This window comes from Barbatula barbatula, assembly GCF_947034865.1.
Source record: "Barbatula barbatula genome assembly, chromosome: 2".
Taxonomy (NCBI): Eukaryota; Metazoa; Chordata; class Actinopteri; order Cypriniformes; family Nemacheilidae; genus Barbatula; species Barbatula barbatula.
The window spans coordinates 17,652,430-17,679,570 of record NC_136767.1 but is presented as its reverse complement, the minus strand read 5'-3'; the positions used below and the strand labels follow the sequence as shown (position 1 = coordinate 17,679,570).

The 27,141-nt window shown below is 39.6% G+C and overlaps 1 protein-coding gene across 1 annotated transcript; it reads right to left on the bottom strand.

Annotated features, from left to right (window-relative positions):
- Positions 1–1,518: 1,518 nt before the first annotated feature.
- On the bottom strand, positions 1,519–26,122 carry LOC306902589 (ras/Rap GTPase-activating protein SynGAP; the record flags this gene model as incomplete). The annotated part of the gene is made up of 3 exons (XM_079471262.1): positions 25,930–26,122; positions 3,830–3,951; positions 1,519–1,662 (listed from the first exon to the last, which is right to left on the bottom strand). Exons 1-3 carry the CDS (start codon positions 26,009–26,011, stop codon positions 1,519–1,521), a joined length of 348 nt encoding a protein of 115 aa, XP_079327388.1. The 5' UTR covers positions 26,012–26,122.
- Between the last annotated feature and the right edge of the window lie 1,019 nt (positions 26,123–27,141).

Sequence of the window (27,141 nt, the reverse complement as noted above, 5' to 3'; positions counted from 1 at the left end):
CTCAAAACAAGCACTCCCGGCCCCTCTTCCTGCTGCTCCCATCAGTAAAAACTTACCAGACTGACCCTCCGATTTAGGGCTTGTCTCAGACTCCATAATCTCACAGATGCTGAACTGTAGTCCAACAACTGAAAACAGTGCCGGAAACAGGCGAAAGAACAGAGAGAGAGAGAGAGAGAGAGAGAAAGAGAGAGAGAGAGAGAGAGAGCGTAGAGAGGTGTTCCAAACTGTGTGGAGGACCAAACTGTGCCCCAACTGTTGTTCTATGTTTGTCTACTGTTTGAGTGAGAGAAACAGAGGGAAGAGACATCGGGAGAGAGAGAATGAAGGAATGTGATGTGAATGTTGATCACCTATTCCAAGTTCCATTCTCTCTTCTGCTCCTACTTCTTAGTTCTTAAAGACGCAGTGGAATTTATAATAAAGCATGTGTTGACAATGACATTAACTAAGCAATATTAGCCCAGATTATGAACATTAAATGGGCTACTGTTCCTCAGTCACAATTTAATACATTTATTTTTACTGCATTTATATTTTTGTAGAGTAGCTCAAAATATTATTTTTCCTACTCAACCACTCAGAAAAAAGTCTTATCGAATAGAGTGGTAGTACAGGCCGTTTGCTTTATGGTTCCCTCTGTTGTAAAACAAGTAAGGATCTAAATGAGTCTTGACCAGGAGCTGGGAGAATTAGATCACTTTCATCTGCATGGTGCAGAGAAAAATTGTTAGAAAAGATATAGCCAGCACAACACTACTAATATAAAGTCTGATGTTTTTAGATCTGAGAAAATATACTGTATTTCTTGTGGGTATTTTTGTTTATTTGCGAGGCTTCAAACTTCAGATCATTTTAGGGTGCTGAATTTGCATTTATTGTAATGTGATGAAATCAGTAGTCATAACAGCAGTCTTTAAGCATGCCTCTAAACTAAAGTTTAACCACACAGCTAACTTCAGCTTTTCACTATTTCCATATTTAAGAAACAGCTTGGGTGTTACATCCCACTGGTATTGGTATATTACAAACTGTATTATGTTTAAGGGGTGATTATATATGCTTATTGCACAATGCTCTTGAAAACTTCATTCTGATTGGTCAGTTGCGTCATTCATACAACGATAACAACTGCTACACCTGATAACCCACCACTAACCTGTTCAATGTATCAAACTGCTGTCTCTTTTCTCATGCCAACATGAATCTATTTCCAATAGATAAAACAGTTTGAAAGAGAATTCAAAGTGTCACACTTTCTAAACATTCTGCTTTAAAGCTTCTCTTCGTAAGGACTGAAAATATCGCCCTCTGCTGACCAAAATAAAAATGACATGTAAACACTGATTAGGATTTTAACTTCATTACACTGGAAATCATTTCTGGAGGCAAGCAGATTGCTTATTATATTTGATATATTCAGTACACAGTACAATTAAGTTATAAATAAATACAACAAGCATAAAGCTCTTCTCTGATTTGTAATGAGCTCTTGTCGCTTTATAAAGTACTGCGGGATTACAGTTGACACTCACTGTTGTCCACTGACAGGTGGCATTGAAACTCAGGAAACTGCGTCTCCACGGGAACGCTGATGGTGCGGCGGAGCAGTCTGGATCGGCAGGTGTCAGTTCTCTTCTCCTGCAGGAGCAGAGTGTGGATCTGGAGTGGACACATGAAGAAGATAGACAGCATTGATTTGTGCTTTCGGCTCCCTTCCCATCTCATGTTTAATACATTGAATCCGAAGGGAAGTCAGAAAGACAATTTGAGGCAGCGATATATATGAAGATTTCTATTAAATACAAGCACTTAGATGGATAGAATTAATTACACTATATCTATACTTGGGAAACATTAGGAATGTCCTTATTTGTAATTTTTTTTATTCTTAAAATGACCAACATTTTCTGTTTTGTCATTCCCCCATAATTCTATTTGCATTTAAAACAACAAAAGTCGGCACTGTTTTTGTGTCTATGAGTGATTATATTTTTTATATTTATTTATATGTAATGTCACACCAATAAAGCTTTTTTAAATATTATATTATGACATAAGCAACATGAGCAAAGAAGCAGCTACAACCTTGCTTATATTTCCAGAATCCTGTTTCCCCAGAGTCCAGCACACATTCAGCACTCATAATTTATCAAGCGTGTGTGCTACTGTGTGTCTCTCTTTTCATGGCCAACCATGAATTTGCCCTCTAGAAACAATTTCAGCCATAGAAATATGGATTCCTGACAGTACAGACCGAGTATTTTCAACAGTGATATGTACCATAACAAAAATTCTTCAATTTTTAGGATTAACACTTGTCTGCTAGATTAATTCTCAGAAGAAGCCAACAAGGTTCAACCAGGAACTATTTTATATGGAAAAAAGTTGCCAGTCATTTTTTGTACACTAAAGTCAATTCAAGAAAAAACAATTCTTGAAGTAAGTTGCTGTTCTATTCCAAAATTAGGTAAACATTTTTAAGTAGGTATAGGCTTTTGTGTTGCAGTCTAAACATTTTCAGGAATGGTAAATTTCAGGGATTTGTGGATAAAGACAGCATTTTTATGAATTTGATCAAATGTGCATTTGTTGATGTATAAATCTTATATAAAAATTAATCTGAAGAAAACATTTTTAATCTGTAGAACTATCAAATGAGAAAAATTCAATATCGCTATTATTTCCAATACCATCCAAGCTTTAAGTCAAGTCAAGTCAAGTCAGCTTTACTTATATAGCCCTTTAGACAATTTCATTGTTACAAAGCAGCTGTACAAGACAACATTGACTATAAGCATAACATATAAGGTTATGCAAGTTAAAACACAGTTCAAATATCAGACAGACTATAAATTCCTATATGCAGCGTTAATTCAATAAAACTTAAAAATTCTAGCAGCCCCCCCGGCCAGGCAAACAGTGCAAAACAGTATGCAAATGGTGGCGAGGAACCCAAAACTCCATTGGTGGAGAAAAAAACCTCCTAAACAGGCCTAACCAGCTTGAGACAACAGTTTAAGATTTCTAACATAATTTGAAGATAACCATGTGTTATTTGGAGTTTACATATATTTACAGTAGTTATACAAGTTCATGTAAGGACATCACTGTACTAAGAATAATAAGTAAAACAATATAATACATTTTATTCTGAGATTTATGCATCAACGTTTCACTATGACATGGTCTTATTCAAAGATATAATTTTTATATAATAATTTTTTACTGAATATAATTTACACAGGAATGAAGACAACAGGTAATCACAAATAAATAACTTTTAAGCTGGGTTCACACATGCAGGCACGATCACATGTTGTATGTCATTTTTTGTCTTACAACATGCACACACCCATATACAGTCTCCGTCATTTTCACAGAAAGAAACAGTCTTTTCTTTAGCAGAAAGCCATTCAACACTATGTGTGCTCAGCAATAGTGGAGAGGAGACTTATTTTAGAGCTGCTCTCTGGCTGATAATACAAGCTTTGACATCCAGTGTGAGCTATGAGGGAGCTGAAAACTCGGTATCGACCACACCATACAACATGAATCCTTAGCAAGTGGGGACCATTTATTGATTGTCCCTTTAAGTCACTGCGGGCCTTGGCTGCAACGGCAAAGCGTAAGCTCAGGGACATTAAAGACCCTGCCGATATACCACACTTCTGCACATTTCCCAATGACAAACTACAGTACATGCTCCTAACATGCTATACTCTCCCCATGCGTTTGTAAGCCTGCATACTTGAACAATAAACCAATAATTCTTTGTTTCTTGCTTTCTTTCTTTCGTTCGTGAACCATGTATTTTTGTGTTTAATACCTCTTCCTTGTCCAGCAGCAGCATCTGATAGTCAGTGACCACACAGAACTTGGGGTTCCACACAGCATGTTCAACACACGGGTGACCACATGACATCCAGTGACCTGGAGTTCCACTCATATCTGACAGAAAGAAGGGACAGAAGAAATAATTATGGCAATGACAAAGATAAAGCACCTGGAAAAAGAGGCTGACAGATGCTGTCCGCTTGTTAGGACTCCTTGTATTTACAGTCAAGTCTGGGTTTTCCATTTGCTCGATGGGTCGAGCAACACCTCGCAAATTCTGCGAAGACAAACAGCTCCTGAACCTGTAGCAAACAAACACGTCTTCCAAATGAAACAAGAGCGGTGGAACACATTTATATGGTAATGAGCCCCCTGCCCGCAAGCTCTTGCGACGAGATTTCCAAATATTTCACAGAGTAAGAAAACTTGTCATGTTAATTTGCGTTTGATATAGAAAGTGTTTAAAGTGAATGACAGCATGGTTGTTGGTGTTGTGTTGCTTTAGCGTGTGAATAGCATATGAGGTGCAGATGCAGTGTGTAGTATAATGCAGTGTAACTTAATTTTACTTCAGAACACTGAAAAAGGCTGCTGGACTCTCTTCTCATTTGCAGTCCAGATGAACATCTCTGGATCTTATGGTGAATGCTTTTAACCAAACAGTTGGTTTCTTGAGAAAGGTAGTAAAACTTGCCCCAGAACTGTTTGCTTTCCTACATTCTTCAAAATACCTTCTTTTTTCTACTATGGTAGTCAATGGTGGCCAATAACTATTTGGTAACAAGCATTCTTCCAAATATCTTTCACTGTGTTCATCAGAAAAAGACATATACTGTATATTATAACATTTAGTGTTTGCTGACATTTACTCGAGGGTGAGTAAATAAAGACAGAATTGTATTTTGGGGGGAACTATCCCTTTAAGGTGTTTAGGAGATGTTCAAGTTATTCAAACATAACTGGAAGCTGCATTGTGTATCCTGCTCAATGAAATAATAATATCTGAATAACAAAATGTTCCTTCTGGGAAAATGCCTCCATCTGACCCCTTGAGAGGTTCCTTTGACAAAAGAACCACTTCAGAATCCTTAATTCTGAACGCAACCACATCACTCTGTATTTTCTTCATGTTTGGAGATGTCTTTACATTTAGTCATTTAGCAGACACTTTTTATCCAAAGCAACTTACAAATTAGGTAAACAATAGAATTGGAAGAACAAAGCATAAGTGCAGTAAAAACTGGTCTCATTTAGCCTACCACAGTATACAAAGCTAAGGTGTTTCTTTTTTAAGGATAGAACGAGTAGAAAAGAAACAGAAGTCAGAACTGATCGGTCAGGTGCTGACGGAAAATATGTGTTTCAGACGATTCTTTAAGATGGCTACAACATCTGCTGATCTTGTATCAGCTGGCAGATCATTCCACAAATGTGGAACCGATCTAGAGAAGGTACATCAGTGATTATTTCCCTTTTTGGGATGGCACTACATCACGTGCATTACATATACATACTGTAGGTCTGTATTAGCGAGTGAAGATATGGGAGTGCCGAACCAGTTGTGATCTTGTAGGCCAAGAGCAGAGCTTTGAATTTGATGCGAGTGACTTGAGCCAATGTAAACTAACGAAGAGAGGAATGACGTGTGCTCTCTTTGGTTCATTGAAGACCCTTCTTGCTGCTGCATTCTGATCATACGTAGAGGTTTGGTTGTGCAAGCTGGGAGTGCATTCCAATAGTCCAGTCTGGACAAGACAATATCCTGGTCTAGGACTTGCATAGCATGCTCGGAAAAGAAAGGTCTAATTTTCCTAATGTTATAAAGGATGAATCTACAGGACCCTGTGGTGCTGGCAACATGATCAGTGAAGTTTAGCTGGTCATCGATTGCCACTTCCCGGTTTATGGCCGTTCTGGAAAGTGTGATGGTTGATGAGCCTAATGAAATGTCACTCAGGCATTCTGAAATGAGTGCGGCAACAGTCGTATAGTCAGGCTGAAATAACAAGTGGAGTTGTGTATCATTCGCATAGGAGTCGTAGGGAAAGCCATGTTTCGGAATGACAGAACCTTTAGGGATGTCATGTATATGGAAAAGAGCAACGGTCCAAGCACTGAAACACACAGTTAATAAGGTTTGGACAGGGCACTGGCTAATCATTCACTTCCCTGTGCAAACTGTATCCATCAGTATGCTTGTATATTGTGCAATCAACTCCAAGACCCATATCTTAATTTTCTTCACTGCACCTGTAAGAAATACTGTGTGTGCGAGTGTTCATACCACATCCTGTAATCTTGCAAAATAAAATATCTTGAGGCGGTTTCCTGGTCAAGGATTTGGTTAAGCGAAGACTAGGCCTTAGTTAAATAAGAACATTTCAGCAGTTTTTTCAATCATGCCTTACAAAAAAACAGTACTGATGTACATTTTGAGACAAAACAAAGACATTTAGTTTTTTTAAGTTATGTCAGTGCAAGCTGTTTTCAGTTTAGACATTTTTTACATTTATTTAGTCAAAAGCCTGTATCTTTTAGCCCCCTTATCTTCTAGTTTAACATGATCATCCATCTGCAATTAACATTGCAGTGCTCCTGCAGATTGGTGCATAGTGTGTGTGCTCGGACTGTGTGCAGTCGATGCCAGCTGGATAATGAGCATTACATCTAATTGCCTCCCTGAATCCAAACACACACATACATACATAGATGGATAGAACCTGAGCTTTGAGATCAACCATCATGCGCACCAACACACTCATACACACATTTGTAAAAGAGCAGCATATGGCCATATACGGATTGCTGTGATTTCTCTCCAAAGATAGAGGTAGTTTTGAAATGGCCAATCTGTTTTCCTCACAGTGAGTTCAATCAAAGACATGGAGAAAGACATATGGTGTAACAGTAGTAAACTTTGAGTAGACAACTACTTATCAACTATTTTTTCAATTTTTGTATATAAATGATGCTGTAAAGTGAACTTGAACAGGTAGGCCTACTTAAAGGACATTGCTGTAGTAAGCTTATGAAAGTATACTTTGAAGTACATGCTCAGTAAATTCGTTTTTATACTGCAAGTGTTTTTTGTTACTGTAGATACCTACTATTATAGTGAGGTAAAACGAGCCATTTCTTAGTTAATTGGTCCTCAAGATGAAAGTAAACGAGGCATAAGTGCAATAAAAGTGTTAAATCAAATTTCAGGATGTTTCATATCAATCTAAATTATAAGAACACTGTAACGAGCAAGGCGGGACGAAACCCGGGAGGAAGGAGAGACATGCTGTCGGAGAGCCCTCGCTGCTGAGGGGGATCGCGGTGCCGAGGAGTTCCGGCAGCGCAGAGGCGGTGGTGAGGGATCCAGTATGCATCGGATGGGATGGAGACCTCGCTGCCGTGCTCCTGGGTCGAGGTGGGATGGCTGCCATCCGAGAGGGAGCGGAGGAGTCGCCGCCGTTCGCCGGAGCCTGCTGCCGTCCGCCATGAAGTGGAGGAGTAAAGAACGGGGGAGGAGCTGCCGACTGCCCTCAATAGGAGGAACTGTGGCTCAGTTTGCCCCTAATGGGGTAAGTTGATCTGAGTCAGGGGGTAAGTTGAACCATATGGAGACAGTATACTGAGCATGCAACTGAATAAAAATGGAAGACATGTTTTTAAAGATTTACCTACTTAAAAAGTTATTCAATCATTATTTTACCTTACAAATACTAATATTTTTTTAAGCTAAACAAAAAAATTGCTAAATAAAATAACACATTTCAATATCTTTAATTTGCAATACCCCTATATTATTTTTGCCCTACTTACAGTAACAGGGCAGTGCAAAGGGGTGAGTATCAGATGAGCTGCTGTCTCATTCCGTCTCTTGATGTGATCTTATTTCCTGTTACTTTAAAGTGCTTTTTTAGTATCTTAGAGCTTCAAGCTTATTATAGCAACTGGTCTCTGTACTGTATCTCAGGCAGCAGTTCTCTACACTTCAAAATAACCGCCGCTGTGTGCTAGTGCTAGTGCTTTGATCAAATTATTTATATTGTTTTCATTACAAGACACTAATAATTTAAGAATTATTGCCTTTTCCCTTTTAATCTGTCAAATTTGTTTGCGATGTGGTAACATGAAAGAGGAGATTACTTTATTCCACTGCCAAAGTGAAGCCCTTATCAGTGCAACAACATGCACACTGGGGAGGGGAGAGGAGGAGAGAACATAAACACACATACAGAGAAAGGAATAAGGAGATTTATTGGAAGAGTGAAATGAAGGAGATAAAGAGGTGTGTCTCTTGTCCTTACTGACTTTAACCCCGCAGTTACTCTGTGGAATACTGTATAACATGATAACAGCCTACCACCTTTTCAAATATATATATATATATATATATATATATATATATATATATCATGCAGGAAATATATATTTGATGCACTCTCTCTGCAGTACACAGCTGTTGCCCTACTAAATAAACGAAACATTCAAGAGCTGCATTTTGAAAAAAATGAGCCCACATTGATGTTCAGTATTGAATGAACAGATACAGGTTGCAAGCAAAAGTAATTCAGCAATTCTCTCAGAAAAACAAAGCGCACTGACAACACATACAAAAAAGTGATGCTAAAACAAGGCTGTCACGGTTTTCATTTCTGTTTTACTCATAATTAAACAAAAAATTGATTGTGACTCGTGTCAGCTCTTTCTCAAAGGCACTTTTAGTCGGTAGATGCTAAAGATCTCAAGGTCAAGCGCAGCTTGGAAATCTTTGGCAAACAAACCTATGCTCATAACTTTTTAACAAAGCAATTTGTTTGTCCATTTTGAACGCGAAAAAGGGGCACGATCAATCACAAAACACAGCCAATCAGAACAGTTTTTGTCGGTCCACGCTCCCTCTTTCGTATATACGTATATAATCAAATGTATACAGCCTGTCATTCTCCATGTTTGGCGATTAATATTCATGAGGGGCAGAACTTGCATCGAATGAGATCGTTTTGTGGGTGGAGCTGTCAGCCGCGACATCGCAGAAATACCACCAATAATTATATATTATAATGGAATGAGAAGGGGGTTCCCCTGGCTCAACCCTTAAAAAAAGTGAAAAGCTATCCATATATTTATTTGCTGATGGACAGACAGATGAATATATATAGACTGATAGACAAGAAGCATAGAATATTAAATTTACATTTACACCCATACATTTGTTTCTAAATATGTGCAATCCCATGGGATCAAACCCACGACCTTGGCGTATTCTCTTACCACTAAAATACAGGAAAACTGTAAATAACCCATTTGAGACAACACTACGCAAAAGAATTGCTTCAAAATACCAGGAATAAAGCTAAATTATATTTTTTACTGTACAATCAGGGTTATTTCGATAAAGCTTGAAAAGAACCTGAATAATTACATAATTATATAATTGTATGATATAGAAGCCCTATAGAAACATCGGATAAAAACATTTTAAGTAGGTCAGAGAGTAAAACAGTGGTTGATCTCTCTCTCTCTCCCCCGTTCTGCGTGTTTGCATCCAGCTGCTCAGGTCTGCATGTGTTCATGTGCTCTACCGTGTTTCAAGCTCTAATGATCAGGAATATTTCTCCACAGAACGTGTCACACACGTGTCACGCAGTCACAATTTCCCTTATTTATAATTATTGATTACTAATATTCATAATGTATGTTTCCTTGGTAAGACTTTAAGCCACCATGCACCCCCTTTATACAGTACAAACACACATAAACACAGCTGCCCAACATAGGTAAGGTGAATTTACATTTTTCAGAAAAAAAGGTGAACTTTAAACATCTGCTTCTATGTCAATGCTTATTAAGTATAAAGCAAAACATGAATCATATTTGAATACACTGACATCACACACACTCACCTGTTGAGAATGAGAATATGTAGCAAAGCACTGCGTAGAAAATATGTCCATCTTTCAATCTCTAAACAGGAATAAACAGGCGCACCTGCTCTGGCTGGAAAGATTAGCCAGTTTCACAGAAAAGTCCACACAAAAAATCCAACAGAGAGCTGAAACAGCAAAGCGACATCAAGGAAGAGAATAAGAAGAAAAATAAGAGCGCGGCAGAGCTTACTGATGTTTACCTGAAAGAAAATCGCTGGGAATGTTCTCCTGTCTGTTCATTGCTAGTTTCCAGTTACTCCTTCAGAGCGTAAGCAGTGTCTGTGTATGTGAGAGAGTGTGTGAGGATATACCGCTGCCATGCGTGTGAGAGTGTGTGTTTGTGCTGTACAGCACGTTTGTGCTTCTCAATATCGGTTGACTGGGAGTTCAGCTTTTGCTCTGATCAGTTTTTTCTTCAGTGCTGCCTTGCTCTCTTTGTGTTGATAGAAAGAGAAACAAAAGGAGGTAAATTACTTGTGTCATTGGCTATTTCTAATTCTCAGAGACTGGGAGGTGAAAGGAACGATCTATATTGTGCAAAGATGACTGTCATGATTCTCGAGTGGTGAGAAACGGAGAGAGGACCCAGGTGCAGACAGCGGGTAAGGGGTTAACATATATTTAATAAATCATAAAACAAAGACCCACGTGGGGGTAACATAACAAAACATGGGAACATAATGACAAGACAGAACTGGACTAAAACTAACTACACATAAACAAGACTTGAATAAACTACAAATAACTAAACTGACACAACAGGAACTCACCACACAAACCACAATGAACCAGCACAAGACAGAAGACACAAGGGCATTAAATAAGGGAGCAAATCAAGAGGGAAACAGGTGTAGGCATTAATCAATAACGAGGTAACAAGAGGATGGGAACAATGACGAGACCGGAGAGAGTATGGAAGGCCATAAGAACAATAATTGTCTCTCTCCACATTTAACATGAGGTTATGTCATGATCCTGCTACTAAACCAAGAGAAACATGACATGATGCAGCAGAATCATGACATAAGCCTCTCCTAAAGGAGCAGCAACCTGATGCTCCTCAAGGCACAAACAAGACAAGACAGACTGTGACAATGGCAACATAATACAACATGACAATACAATAAATCAAAACGAGCAAGCACAAGAGTCCAAGGGAAGGGGCACACAAGAGTCCAAAGGGAAGTCCAAACATGGGCAGACACGGACTGGGTAGCTCCGGCAGACATGAAAACACTACCCGGCAGACATGAACAGGATGGCCGGCAGACACGAACACGATAGCCGGCCGACACGAACAGGAGAGCCGGCAGACACGAACAGGAGAGCCGGCAGACACGAACAGGAGAGCCGGCAGACACGAACAGGAGAGCCGGCAGACACGAACAGGATGCACTGGGCTGGAATGGCCGCATGCACCGGGCTGGAATGGCCGCATGCACCGGGCTGGAATGCCCGGCTCCGCCAAGCAGGAAAGCCCGGCTCAACCAGGCGGGAATGCCTGGTTCCGCCGGGCGGGAGTGCCCAGCTCCACCGGGCGGAAATGCCCGGCTGCACCGACCTGGATGCCCGGCTGCACCGACCTGGAATGCCCAGCTGCACCGACCTGGAATGCCCGGCTGGGGATCCTTGGTGGCCACAGGATTCCGGCGGCTTCGACCCTGGAGGGAAGACCGGCGGTCTCAACCCTGTAAGGCAGTCCGGCGGTCTCGGCCCTGAGCAGGAATCCGGCAGTCTCAACCCTGGTAGGGAGTCCGGCGGCCCCGACTCAGGAGGGAGTCCGGCGTTCTCGACCCAGGAAGGGAGTCCGGCAACCTCTAACCCTGGAGGGGAATCCGGCAGCCTCAACTGCTGCCACAACGATCCCTCTGTCTGCTGGGTCCGATTATGGCTGGTTCATTCTGTCATGATTCTCGAGTGGTGAGAAACGGAGAGAGGACCCAGGTGCAGACAGCGGGTAAGGGGTTAACATATATTTAATAAATCATAAAACAAAGACCCACGTGGGGGTAACATAACAAAACATGGGAACATAATGACAAGACAGAACTGGACTAAAACTAACTACACATAAACAAGACTTGAATAAACTACAAATAACTAAACTGACACAACAGGAACTCACCACACAAACCACAATGAACCAGCACAAGACAGAAGACACAAGGGCATTAAATAAGGGAGCAAATCAAGAGGGAAACAGGTGTAGGCATTAATCAATAACGAGGTAACAAGAGGATGGGAACAATGACGAGACCGGAGAGAGTATGGAAGGCCATAAGAACAATAATTGTCTCTCTCCACATTTAACATGAGGTTATGTCATGATCCTGCTACTAAACCAAGAGAAACATGACATGATGCAGCAGAATCATGACATAAGCCTCTCCTAAAGGAGCAGCAACCTGATGCTCCTCAAGGCACAAACAAGACAAGACAGACTGTGACAATGGCAACATAATACAACATGACAATACAATAAATCAAAACGAGCAAGCACAAGAGTCCAAGGGAAGGGGCACACAAGAGTCCAAAGGGAAGTCCAAACATGGGCAGACACGGACTGGGTAGCTCCGGCAGACATGAAAACACTACCCGGCAGACATGAACAGGATGGCCGGCAGACACGAACACGATAGCCGGCCGACACGAACAGGAGAGCCGGCAGACACGAACAGGAGAGCCGGCAGACACGAACAGGAGAGCCGGCAGACAAGAACAGGAGAGCCGGCAGACACGAACAGGAGAGCCGGCAGACACGAACAGGATGCACTGGGCTGGAATGGCCGCATGCACCGGGCTGGAATGGCCGCATGCACCGGGCTGGAATGCCCGGCTCCGCCAAGCAGGAAAGCCCGGCTCAACCAGGCGGGAATGCCTGGTTCCGCCGGGCGGGAGTGCCCAGCTCCACCGGGCGGAAATGCCCGGCTGCACCGACCTGGATGCCCGGCTGCACCGACCTGGAATGCCCAGCTGCACCGACCTGGAATGCCCGGCTGGGGATCCTTGGTGGCCACAGGATTCCGGCGGCTTCGACCCTGGAGGGAAGACCGGCGGTCTCAACCCTGTAAGGCAGTCCGGCGGTCTCGGCCCTGAGCAGGAATCCGGCAGTCTCAACCCTGGTAGGGAGTCCGGCGGCCCCGACTCAGGAGGGAGTCCGGCGTTCTCGACCCAGGAAGGGAGTCCGGCAACCTCTAACCCTGGAGGGGAATCCGGCAGCCTCAACTGCTGCCACAACGATCCCTCTGTCTGCTGGGTCCGATTATGGCTGGTTCATTCTGTCATGATTCTCGAGTGGTGAGACACGGAGAGAGGACCCAGGTGCAGACAGCGGGTAAGGGGTTAACAAATAATTTAATAAATAATAAAACAAAGACCCACGTGGGGGTAACATAACAAAACATGGGACTATAATGACAGAACAGGACTAAAACTAACTACACATAAACAAGACTTGAATAAACTGTTGACAAACTACAAATAACTAAACTAACACAACAGGAACTCACCACACAAACCACAATGAACCAGCACAAGACAGAAGACACAAGGGCATTAAATAAGGGAGCAAATCAAGAGGGAAACAGGTGTAGGCATTAATCAATAACGAGGTAACAAGAGGATGGGAACAATGACGAGACCGGAGAGAGTATGGAAGGCCATAAGAACAATAATTGTCTCTCTCCACATTTAACATGAGGTTATGTCATGATCCTGCTACTAAACCAAGAGAAACATGACATGATGCAGCAGAATCATGACAATGACTAAATGTATTTGGAGCAGACATACACAAAGAGAAAGAGAGAGGGAGAGAGAAAGAGATAGAGAGAGAGAGATGCTAAAACCATCAATCACAGAAACCTGTTGACTTCAGATGTAAAGCAAATCATGATTTGATTTTAACATGCTTTCTCTATATTTTCAAAGGAATATTATTACATAATACATATCACCACCAAGTTACAAATTCAGTTTGTGCTTAATTTGCACCTTATGCTAATTTGTGCAACTGCCTGATGCATGAAAATGTTAACGGATTGATTTCTCTAGGTATGATTTCCTTGGGGACAATAGTGTCTCGGTCTGGACCATTGGCTAAATGTCTGATACATAAGGCACAAAAATTGGATATACTCCAGAATGAAACCTGCTATTGAGTCCAGAACTTCCAATATCAGTCTGAAGGTCGGTATGGAGCCACTTCAATGCCACATATATTTGCAAAAGAAAATGAAAAATTGAGCATTAAAACAATACAATTACAAAGAAATTATGAATCGCAAAAAATTTGGTATTGAGAGGAATGTTTTTTTTTAAGTAAAGATGCTTCATTAGAAGCTGTTCACACGACAACTGTCAAAAAAATACAAGTGCAAATCCATCAAAATTCAGAAAATATATATGTGTGTTTACATTAACTAGAAAATTGCAAAAAAAGACTAAAGGCATTGTGAGGGCTGTTGGAACAGCCCACCATCCTCTGGCAATGAAGGCAAAATAATTTGTTTATAATATTAAATAATACTTCAGTATTATTAATAATACACCTGGAGGGATCATCTCAGACACAGCCTTACGAAAGAAACACAGCTAGATAGACACAGATAGAGGTGCAAGAGATCATCTATTCGGTATACGGAGGATTCTTCACTTAGAATTAAACGAGACATCGTTTAATAGGAACAGGAAGTACCACCGTTGCTTTTACAACGCGTTGCACTAGCACACCTGTTTATAAAATCAATTATAAAAAATTATAAAATGAATTCTACATGCTTTTCAGAGGTAAAAAGTGGGTTACTTTCTACCCTTAACAATGCCCAAAGAGTTAAACAAATGTAACATTTTCTGCCGTACTGTTTTAAAACATTTAAAAATCACTAAACACTTATGCCTGCTAAGATTAAAAAGGCCTGACACAAATTGTAAACTGTTAACATTTAAACACCACATATTAAATTGAATGTGCAGCTGTTGCCGTTTATTCAAATAACAGACGTCGGCCAACCCAATGAATGGTGGTTTTTCTCTAGTAAGGAAGCATTACAACATTGGTAAGGTGTTCGTAGTTGTGATTGGCCATCATACATCCCACAAGGCTGTTCTCAAAATGGTCCCATAGGCCAAAATTGACCTTTGACTTTTTACTGCACTTATCTTATATATAATGTATGTTATCTTACACACTGTATATTAATAACACAACTTATGATTCTTGTTTGTTTAGTAAAATTTGGCTAGATTTCACGTTAAGAGATACTTATCCCAAGATGATCATTGATCACTGTCCATAGATCACTGCAAAAATATTTATTTACAGTTAAATCAATTATAGACGCTGGTTTATGAGTTTACTTTCAGAACAACACCCCCTAGTGGTGAAATGTCAAGGGGTTTTGAAACGTTTCGAAACAGTAATGACGTAACAAAGCCTTGTTTGTTAAAAATCACGTGACTTAGCCAGTTTGATTCTCGCTTCGAAGCACTGATTCGATACAAAAGATTTGATACGGGGTTCAAAGATTCATGAAGCCTGTTTGAAAGTGCCAATCACTACATTAATCTGTGTTTTAGGTTTTTGCCTGTTTATTGAATTACATGTTTTGATTGCCCTTTGAATTTGTTAGCTCTTTGTGGACTGTTTTGGATTTTATGACGGTCTTGGATTATGTCTGTGTGTGGATTACCCTTAATAAACTTGCTGCAATAGGATCCTCAACCTCTGGAGTCCCTGTGAAGATCATAACAGAAGACCTCGTCATACACAGATTGTCATGATTCTGCTTTCTCATGTCTTGATTTCCTAGTCTAGTGACAGGATCATGATAGGGCCACGTGTTTTGTGTGGAGAGAAACATATTATGGTCAGTTATGACATAATATGCGTTTCCTGCCTTGTGTTCCTAGTTACCGTGTTCGTGTTCACCTGTATGTGTATTTTGAAGTGCCTTGTTTATTGTTCCTGTTTGTTGATTTATGCCCCCTCGTGGGAAGTCTTTATTTCTGTACCTTGCCTTAGTTCAGTTTTCCCCCATCGTGGGTGTTTGTTTTGTCGTGTTTATATTATTAATTAAGTCTTGTTAACCCCTTCATTGTTGCTGCCTGCAATTGGGTTCTACCCCCCCCCCCCCCCCCCCCGATCCTGACACAGATCCAGCAGCTGTTTCTAATGGACCAACCAGTCATGAATCCGACTGTTCCGGGGGAATCGGCCAATCAAGGAACACCTAAGTGACTTCCAAGAGCTGGCACACCTGACATCTTTAAATGAACTCTGCCTAATGATCCCCTTTGGCTCAATCATGCCACTGCTTGAACCTCATTGTACTCCAGATTTTTATATAGACTTGGCTCTGCAATTCAGTGGATCTCCCTTCACCGTGGGTGTGATCAAGGAAACCTCCCCAAACATTTTTGAGGGGAAGCTATACGGCCGAAGTTAGGGGTGGGAAAACTTTTTACCTCAAGTTTTTGTCTCCATGTTAAGGGCTGCATATTATTCGCACATCAAATTAAACATTTTTTATTTATTCCAAACTGAATTTTAAACTGTAGTGTATGGACTTACAAATCCTTCTACCCTATGTTTTATAAACACTTTTATTTTGAAAAAAATGGCACAACATTTGCACACTGTCATAAGATACATTATTATAATAATTTACAGTGTACATTGTTTTATTATATTTTGTCAAATATTCCTCTAATTCAGGGTGTGCAATCAATCCCAATGGGCCACATGAGAAATGGGACTGTAGTGGAGGTCTGAACCAAAAGGGTACATTTAATTCTGCACAGAATTAAATTTTTGGCTTTTAAAATGCAGTAATATCTTATTTGATCTAAAATATTTTAAAAAGTAAAAACACCACAACTAATACTCTTTTCTGGACCTATACCTTTGTGCATATCACTGGTAGTGGTTATACATCTACTCTACATACAAATGTGAAATCAGATGTGCAATAGCTATACAGTTCTAAAAATGAAACATTATACTATTACACGTTAAACATTTGGCATTGCAAACAGCTCTCAATTTAATTTGTATCCACTGTGAGCCATAGTTACAATTATTCTGGCTCTCTAATCTGATTGGCTGAGAGACATGCCATATTTCACCAGTATAACTACGGGAACTATATATATCTATGACGGGAACCATTATACAGGCCATGCCACTCCGCCATTTAACTAAGTCAGACTTTTGAAGTGAAAGTAATTTCTCACCGCTCAGGACGCAAGTGTCTTGAGACTGTTACAATATAGGTCAGCCAATAGAGGGCACCAGTGAGCTATCATAGGATGGGGGGATCGACAAGGCGAGGAAATGAGGAAATAGGCAGAATTGTATATGGCTGGTTATGTGAAGCAATCTAAATAAAAGCTAGTGTTTGACCCATCACGAGTCTCATTAAGGAACATGAAACAGAGACATGCTTTTGATAACAGAAATTGCCATGTCATGCTTTAGTAAACCAAAACTCACAACACTTGTCCCGCTTCAGCGCAAATAACCAAAATCGCAACAGAAACGCGATGTTATTTAATACATAAAAAATTCCGGGCCGGATGAAATTTCTTGGGGGGCCTTAGTTTGCCAACCTCTGCTAGACCCTCTACAGACTGCACCATCAACAAGCCCCATCTCGACCCCTGCACCCCGCTCAAGGCGGAACGAGTTGGTCTGCAGTCTGGTAGATCCGCCGCTGACTCCTGTACGAACAGCTGGTATTCCAAGACCTTCACTAGCTGCCAGCCCAGAACCCTTTCTCAAGATGGTCACAAGTCCAGAGCCCACTCGCAAGATGGCCACCAGCCCAAAGACCATTCGCCAGCCCAAAGCCTGTTCACAAGATGGCCACCAGCCCAAAGCCTCCAGCAATCATAGCCGCCTCAGTATACATTGACCTGTTTCTCATTATCTCTTGCACCTCTATTTATATAACCTGGTTCATTCAGGCAGTATTACAAAGTCTTGTATGCGTTACTATTGCAGTTCTGAGCGTTCCCTGGTTCGTTTTCCTAGTTCCTTGTCTTGTTAATTAGTTTGCCTTGTTTCTTGTTTTGACCATTCATCTGTGTTTTAGATTTTTGCCTATTTATTGGATTATGTGCTTGGATTGCCCTTTGGATGTGTTAGCTCTGTGTAGACTGATTACCTGTGTTTTGGATTGTAGGTCTTGGATTATGTCTATGGATTACCTTTAATAAACTCACTGCAATTGGATTCTCAACCTTTCAAGTCCCTGTGCAGATCGTAACCCATTTAAAAGTTACTGAGTAGAGCCTGGAGATTAGTTTTCAAATGTTTTTCTATAAAACCTTGTTAACTGATAAAGCACTTTTTTGTCACATCACTACTGTAACTACAGACTGCACAGTTCATTGTTCTAGAATCAAGATAATTACTTTTTGTTTAAGTACTAAAGTTGTTTTGAACTCCTGCCTGGCTCTTTGTCATTCTTTGGATTACAGCCCTTTGCTGTCTGGTGCAGATCTGGTGTAATCTTGTTGACTTCAGAACTGTGGACTGGGTTTTTTACTGAATGCAATTTAATGAATTGACCACCTTATATTTACCTAATAGTTTAGGTAAACCAGCCAAAAAAGCTGTTTATGTTTTATTTGCTACAGCCATTTACATTAATTTACCTACATTATATAGGTAGGTAAATTAATGAAAAAATATAAATGAAAAAAAGCGAGTAAAGATCTATTTTATTTAGCCTATAAAATAAAAGCTTTTAAGCCAAGTGAAACCTTGACTTACGTTTTTTATTGTCCTGGAATGTACTTGACCTAGAGTTAGTTTTCAACAACAGTTTTAGCTGACTAAAGGTATGCATTTTCACAGCTATGTGATAAAAATCATAATTACAATATCTGTAAATGAATAATGTTTAATTAGTAACCAAGAACTAGTGAGCAATTCCAGCGTTATGGATGTGACATTTTCTTTCAAAACCTGACATATAAACTCTCAAAGAATGTATTTATTTCCAATGTATTGAATCGTCTGTTTAGATTTTACTAAACCTCGGAGGACATCAGAAAAATATCAGCCTATAAACCAGTTTTCTATTTTAAAAGAGGGAAACATTAATGTGTCATGGATGTAACAAAAAAGAATGCAAGTTTTTGAGAGACAACATACTTTCGATGTTCGATGTGATAATTTTCTTCCACTATTATAAATTCTACATGTAGACCCAAGACCCTTCGTACTATTGCGAATAAACTCACAAACCCTCTAAAACATAACATTTCTGCTTCTGAACATCTGGTGAATGGTTTTCTTCAGTTTTTTTTAAGGATCAATTAAAATCAGTCACTGCTTCTTATTGCTCTAGATACCCCTCAAATCTGCACCGCTAACACTAAGGGTCTTATCACCAAAAGCACAGTTTCTCTGATTTCGATCTTGTTGCTCCTGCTATTGTAAGTGGTCTAACTATGAAATCTAACACAAAATCTTGTCAGCTTGACTCTCCACCAACTGCTCAACTTAAGACATATGTTATCTAAGAGCACATGATTTCTTTGAACTTTTCCAGCACATATTCGTGTAATGAATGATATTCTACTATTTATTGATTCTGGGTGTAAAACCATCTTAATTTTACTAGAGTTAAGAATGGTTGGGTATTGGTTTGGTTTTTTTCGATACCGGTGCCAAATCGATAATTTCAAAACGGTACCGATGCTTAAACATTGCTTAAAAAATTGCTACTTTAAAAAAGAGCCACAAAACACCTGTGGATGACATTAAAGAACAATATATTCAATTAAAAATCATTTATTAAATAATTAAGAACAATTTCACAACAAATTTACAATTAAAGTTAAGTGAATGTGAAATGAGATGGATCGTAACATTGCTAAAAAAAATTATAGTGTGGGTGAATAAAAGATTTGTATTCTTTTATAAAAAAGGTGAACTTTCCCTTTAAAGACTGCGCCCAGTGATGAATGCTGAACTCACTGGGAGGGAGGGAGAACGCTTACTAAAACTTTCACTATGATCAATCCACAGGTCAGGCACGTTCCGATCCGTGGGGTGCGCACGATCCGTGCGGATCATTCGTGATCCATTTAACCATAAGATGTGTTGTATTATCTGAGCTTTCCGACTCGTCCACGTGAATGAGGGCAAATGTCTCAATCGACGGCTCAGTCAGCATTTATGTGGCACAGAATCTGCGTATTTATTCAGTCCAGTTACATACCGGATATATAGGTACCAGTGCCATATTGGCACCAGGTTTCGGTACACAACCTTAGAGTGAAGTTCAGCATTTGATACTGTCTGTCATCACATTCTCATTTCTATTCAGAACTTGGCATCAAGGGCAATGTTCTTTCTTGGTTCAAATCATGGAGAGAAAATACCTGCCACGAAAGACTATAGGCCTACCATTGTTTCACTCACTCAACACCTTGACCACAGGGATTTGTTTTCAGTCCATTACTTTTCATTATCTATATACAGCCACTATGTGACATAATTCGTAAACATGGTCTACACGTTCATCTCTATGCTGATGATATCCAGATTTATTAAACGACTGCCTCTGAAAACTTTACCTGCTACACTTACGGATTGCATTGCTGAAATCAAACACGGGATGACGCTAAATTTCCTTAAATTAAATAGTAGTAAAACTTAAATAATGCTGAATGGATCCACTACATCACATACAAAAGAGGATACTTTGACATTGATGGGGCTCTTATTAAACCTTCAACCTCAAAATCTAGGTGTCCTGTAGACACATTGAGTCTTTCATTCAGCTCTCTTATTGCTGTAGTGGTAAAAGTTATCATCTGTGCAATATTGCACGTTTTCGCTCTACTCTTAATCTGGCGGATACAGAAACCCTAGCGCATGCTTTAATTACATCACGGCTAGATTATTGCAGTGATTTTTGTATTGGTTTGCCAGGGAAACATTAAAAGGTTGCAGTATGTCCAAAATACTGCTGCTAGGGTTCTTACATCATGCTCACATTACTCCACTTTTACAAAGTCTTCAGTTTAAGATTCTCCGGTTGACATTTAAGGTTTTGAACAGTCTTGAACTTGGCTATATCAAAGACCTAATTCACACATACAGTATATACCAACTCAGTATCTTAGATCATCTGATTTGGGTCTTAGCATTCTCAAGTTTAGACTGTCCACTGCAGGTGGAAGGTCATTTAGTGTTAATGCCCCCAGGTTATGGAATTTTTTACCCATATCCCTCCGTAACTCTTCTTCTCCATCCATCATCAAAACACAATTGAAAACATACTTGTTTGAAATGTATTTTCAATAATCTTGTATCTTTTCCTGTATATTTGTATGTTTGTATGAAAAAAAGCGTTGTAAAGCGACCTTGAGCTTGTGGAAAGGTGCTATATAAAATAAACTTCTTCTTATGGACAAGTAAATATTAAACGGCTTAATGTTATTGCTGAAACTGTGGTACTAATGATGAGGAGACATGCACTTCTGTCATATCCATTTCACAGAGCTCCGACAACAACACAAGATCGATTTCTCATAACTTTCATGGCATTCAACCCCTCTCTCAACTTCCCTATTTCCAGCTCTTTATCATGTTGCTCTACTCTCTCTCTCTCTCTCTCTCTCTCTCTCTCTCTCTCTCTCTCTCTCACTTTGATTATCCAAGATTTAAATTAAGCCGCTGTCCTTTCGCCGTGACCATGTCATCTAAGATATATACCAGGTCTGAGAGTCTGTGCGTATGCAAGCACAGGAATGTGTGCCTCCACTTTATCTTTCCAGCCCGTGTGACAACCGTGACGCTTTTCATTGATCAAGACTTCTTCTCTGACAGCTATGTGGATTCAAAGAGAGAGAGCGTGTGGCTTTCCATCACCTGGTTATATCTTAAGATCAAGGCAGAAGGGATATTACTCTTTCACTGTCAGATGAGATAAACGTCTCAGGGAGACACCTCTTGCTATTCTATGGTAAAAATTACATCTTAAACATTGAGAAAAGGTTTCACAGATTCTGAGAAGTTTAAAAATTTGGTGGCTTAAAACTTTAAGTATGAGATTAGTTCTGTTGCCAGGTTACGTAATGCAGAAAACTCACAGCAGAGCGGCCATGTTGGTCATTGCTCTCATTAGATTTAGATTAGGATGTGAAGGCTATCGACAAGAAAGTCCAAATTTCACTAAAAAGTTCAAAAAGCACTACCGCACTTTATTTTTCTGTCTGTTGATCAATGTCAAAAAGGCCAAATCACATCGGCGGTTTTATTTTGAAAAAAATATTTTTGTAAAGTCAGTAAAATGCCTGGAATTTGTTCAGATTTTTGTTGTTTTTGTTGAAGAACATTGACAGGAATAACCTGCCAATGGCAGCTGAAATAAATTGTTTTTTTCAGTCATATTCCTGCACTTTGATGAAGGCCTATAATCACACAATGTGAAGTGCTTACATACTTCTTTATTTCAAAGTGTGATGATGTTTTGACAGCGCTGTACATGTAAATGTTTCCATGCATCTTGCTGGAACAGGTATCTGGGGTGGTCATTAATCACACGGTCATGTGCACACGCTTTGTCTCGACACTAATTCAACAGCGATGAATTATGGATCAATAATAATTCTGGTACATGCACACTGATGTATGCACATGCACCTTGGGAGACCTTGAATTTACTTACTTTCTCTGGTATAAACTTTGACACGTGTCACAATTAGAGATCCGAATGTGAATCTGTGTTGAAGATAATCCCAGATTTCAGGTTTAATATTGTGTCCAGAAAATGAACCCTCTTGGATGCATTTAGTGTACACAGTAAAATTTGGAGAAAAAGCCTTAAAGGTCCAGTGTTTAATATTTTGAGGTTTAACAGAAATGCAATATATAACTATCTTCAGAGGTGTGTAAAGAGCTTACATAATGAAGTGTTATGTAGTTTTAGTGAGATATTTCTATCTATATACACCGCAGGTCTCCTTACATAGAATTTGCCATGTTGTTTCTACACTAGCCCTAAACTGACCAACTGCACTACAGAGCAGTGGTGTGCGGTGGACTTAAAAAATGAGGAGGCAGATTTCTACCCATGTAATTTTTGTTCATCTCTGCACTATTAACAAGTGCGTTTGTCAGAAAACCAGTGTCATTTCAGTGTTTATGTGTGAAAAATTCATTTTAATTACTACAAGTTCATTACAGTATGTACTTCTGATTTTTTGAATTGTTTTTTATTTTCCCTGCTTTGGGAAAAGGTACATCAACACCACCTTCCTCTTCTTCTGGAACATTTGGGATTTCCTATATAAGAATAACATCATTACCAATACCATCAATTTAATTATTAGCAGTCCCAGAAATACTCCAAGCATTTAAGTGAACAAATCAAATAGATGTGACTTACTTTAGCCTTGCTGCTATCCTGAGCAAGCCTGATCACAAGCAAAAGTTTTTGAACAAATCTGAACCACGTAATATTCTGTCAACAATCGATAATTCCTCTGCCTCCGCCATCTCCGACACGAATCCTAAACTCCGTTTAATACAACTAATAAAACAATTTAATTAACGTTCAATCTAATTTAGCGCCCGCAGTTTAAAATGAATGACGAAGACGAGCAGGAAGGCGGGATCTCGCTGATGTGTTTATCCAATCATAGCCCGTTGGAGGCATTGCCTCCTCTCACGTGACTTTTCTCCATTCTTTTCAATTACCCCCACTCAAACTCACAGCACGCTTTAGCGGGTATATTTAAAGTCAATGAGCTTAGAGGAGGCAAGAAAAACGCTGCCTCCCTTTTGGAATTCTTTCGAGCGGGGTCGCTGTTTCACACTGTTTCACACTGTTCATACGTTATCTCCTTCGGCAAAAAAGGTACATTAGTTGTTCCAAGCATATTTTTGTAAAGAATCAATTCTTTGTAAGAATCAATATAGCAAAGTTGCATCACACAAATCAAATCCATTTTAAGGCATTCTTTTATAAAATCGGATAGAGGATTTGTTCGGAAGTGAAAAATACCCCCTGAAAATCTTTTCAGGTTTTCTGCTTTTAAATTATAGCCCCCCGCTTTAATCTTTGGTGGCAGCGACATTTAACCAAAAGTGAAATTCATAGGCACGTTCACCTGAGTGAAGAACGGAATACTTGGATATTTATGATGGGTAATTTCGTTTAAAGAGAAGGAAAGGCTGCTCTGGGGAAGTACATGCAGGCGCCCGGGGGGGCATAAGGGCTCCATTCACACCCACTGACATTTTCCAGAGGACAAATCTATTAGCAGGGTATTAAAGAGAGGCTGTGTGTGACTGAGTCCCGAGGCACTAAACTGTAACTAAGAAATTACAGGAGAATGCATGCGCGGTCAGGCACACACACACGTCTCTACACTCAAGATCTCAGACAAATAAAACACATCCTGACCCGGCACACACATACACGCACCTACACACACTACTGTTTAGAAAATCAAATGAGATCTATTGTAGAGGACTGAGTCTGGGTAATGATGGATTACTAATGTCTAAAGCTTGAACAGTTGTGTTGGATTGAACACATAAACGCAAAATTGCTTCCGGTCCATCTAAAGCAAGGATCTTCAACATTTTTCAGGGCAAGGACCCCTTACATAAGAGATGCATGAAGCAGCTCCATTAATGCGCACTTTGAAATCATTGGAAAGGACATAGGGAATGTCTCTCACATCCAATTCAAATCTCTGCTCTTGGCCTACAAAAACACCCATATCTTCACCCGCTAATTCAGACTTATGTTTCTGCACGATCCCTGCACTCTTCAAGACAACATCTTATGGTGCCTTCCCACAAATCGGAAGTAATCACTCTCACGCACTTTCTTCGGATGTGTTCCACGACTCTGGAATTATCTCCTTCTTGCCACAAGTTCAGAGGATGCTGTAGTTGTTTTTAAGAATCGGCTAAAAACACTTCTCTTCCATCAACATCTGACCCATTAGTATTCTACTTAAAAATCTTAGCTTCGTATACTGTGGTAGGCTAACTGAGATCAGTTTTACTGCACCTATGCATTGTTGTTCTTTTGTTACTCAAATTGCTTCTATTGTTTTCCCCTATTTTGTAAGTTGCTTTGGATAAAAGCGTCTGCTAAATGACTAAATGTAAATGTACTTATAATTTCATATTTGCATATTTAAATATTCCGTTTAAATGTTGTATAGTTGAAATGGTGATCTTATTTAAAAATATATTGTATTATTAACAATCCCAGCACTCCAGAACTCCTTCATGAACAAACAGACCTTTTGGCACACTGTTTTGTAGCAAAACATGAGTAAACCATGTACCAATATTACTGCATGCTCATGTGACATGTTCTGTATGGTAGTGTATGTGATCATTCAAAGCAGATGACTGTGTGTCAGTAAGTGCAGCTGGAAATGGCACAAATGTAAAAGAGGAAGAACTGACTCTCTGTGTTAGTGAATGACTCCGTATTGTGGACAACTTCATCACTTTTTGGACTAGTATCATAGACAAAAACACACATATACAGAGCATGCAACTTGCTCATAATGACCGCATTATTAATTTGATTCTAAAGTATGGAAACATTTTGACATGATATATTATTAATGTGCGCACAAGATTAAGTAGATTCAGTAGTAGCATGTTACATTCTTAGGTCTATATATATTAAACATAAGTAAATGGAAAAATCTAAGACTTGGTAGACAGCTGTTTTCAGAGCCTGATATCTCAAAAATGTTATGTAGTGATTTTGGGCTTAAATTGACAGCACATCAGCTCAAAAAGCATCAACAAGTATCAGGTAAAACCGTGCCTCAATTAACACATCTGATCTAAAAACAATAACAAATTACAGTTTGTTGCTATGGCACAGTGAGTTTCATCCAGAGACCCACCATCTCTCCATTACAGGACACAAGAGTACATAGAATATAAGATGTGGTACCTATTTTACCTGATTTTATTTTAATACATAAACATAAAATGTGTTCCATCTTAAGAAACTGACACTTATTCGTGAAATATAGACATTCCTTATTGCTCTAAAAAGCTTTTTAAAGACAACCAAAATAAATAAATGATAGTTAAATATTTTGTCTAAAGTAAAACATGCTCTTCCCATCATATAATACTCTGGTTATAACGGGACGGTCCTACCTGAGACTTTAATCCATCCGTGATGTTGGCTTTGAGATGAATAGTGCAAGGGATTCTCCATTGTGTTCCTTCTCCTCTGCATGACTAGGGTTATGGTGAAGCCTAAAGCAATAGGCTATTCGCGTCAGGGTAGTGTTCTGAGAAGGGCGCACATCCCATCCGTCCTACAGTGTCCCACGCTCAAGCCTATGTCAGCTGCAGTAGCCTTATTGTGCACAGTAGGTACCAGAGCGAGCGAGCGAGCGAGCGAGCGAGCGAGCGAGCGAGCGAGCGAGAGAGAGAGAGAGAGAGAGAGAGAGAGAGAGAGAGAGATATTGATTGATTAAGATTTGGGTGCGCCTAGATTTACCAAATGATAAAATTCTATTTTTGTAATGCATTTCTTCAGTGTCATTTCGAGGCTAAGTGTTACAGTAAAAGTAGAAGTAGCCTACGTTGACATGTGCGAATAATTCCGTTTGCTTCATTCATTCTGCGTGAAAAAGAACAATTCACATAACTTCTCACTCAGAGATAATATTATTGTTTTGTCTTGTATATAAGTTGACATCCTAAAGCTAAAATAACAATGTTGGGGGAGTTCAACATCAACCTCTCTTATTTAGTAAAAATGCAATGCAGTTTTGTACACTGGGAGGAGTGGTTGTAAAGCGAGAGAATAACAGGTTTTGAACGTTATAGTCTCCGTAAATCAACTCGGATGTTTTGAACGAGTCGACTCAGTAAAAGAATGCTGCCACCTACTTGCCGTGTTGGCATTTAAAAGCAGCATTGGGCTATGTTTCTTCTTTCCTTATTGCTGTATAGATAAATTGATTCCCGCGTGAAGAATGTTTTTTGGTATACTTTTGTATGTACTATATTAGACTGTAGTAGCATTTTAAACACTATAAACCACTTCGGAAGACGTTAACAACGTTGGTTGGTCCTGTTTTAGTTTTTTCACGTTTTAATAGATTGCAACAGACATAAAATGTATAACCTAATAAAAATGTTAAAGACATGTTTAACTCTATATCTGAGAAAAAATATAGCTTAGCCTCCTCGTTAGCGCACCCGTCTCCCATCAGGACCGACGTCGGATGGAAGCTCGCCCTGAGCGGGCCGATTAGTACACAAATTTTCTTAAAGCACGAGAGTCACAATTAGCTGGTTGAATGGGTGGTCAGATTACTGACTTTCTTTGTGAGCGTATTAAATCAAATCCCTATG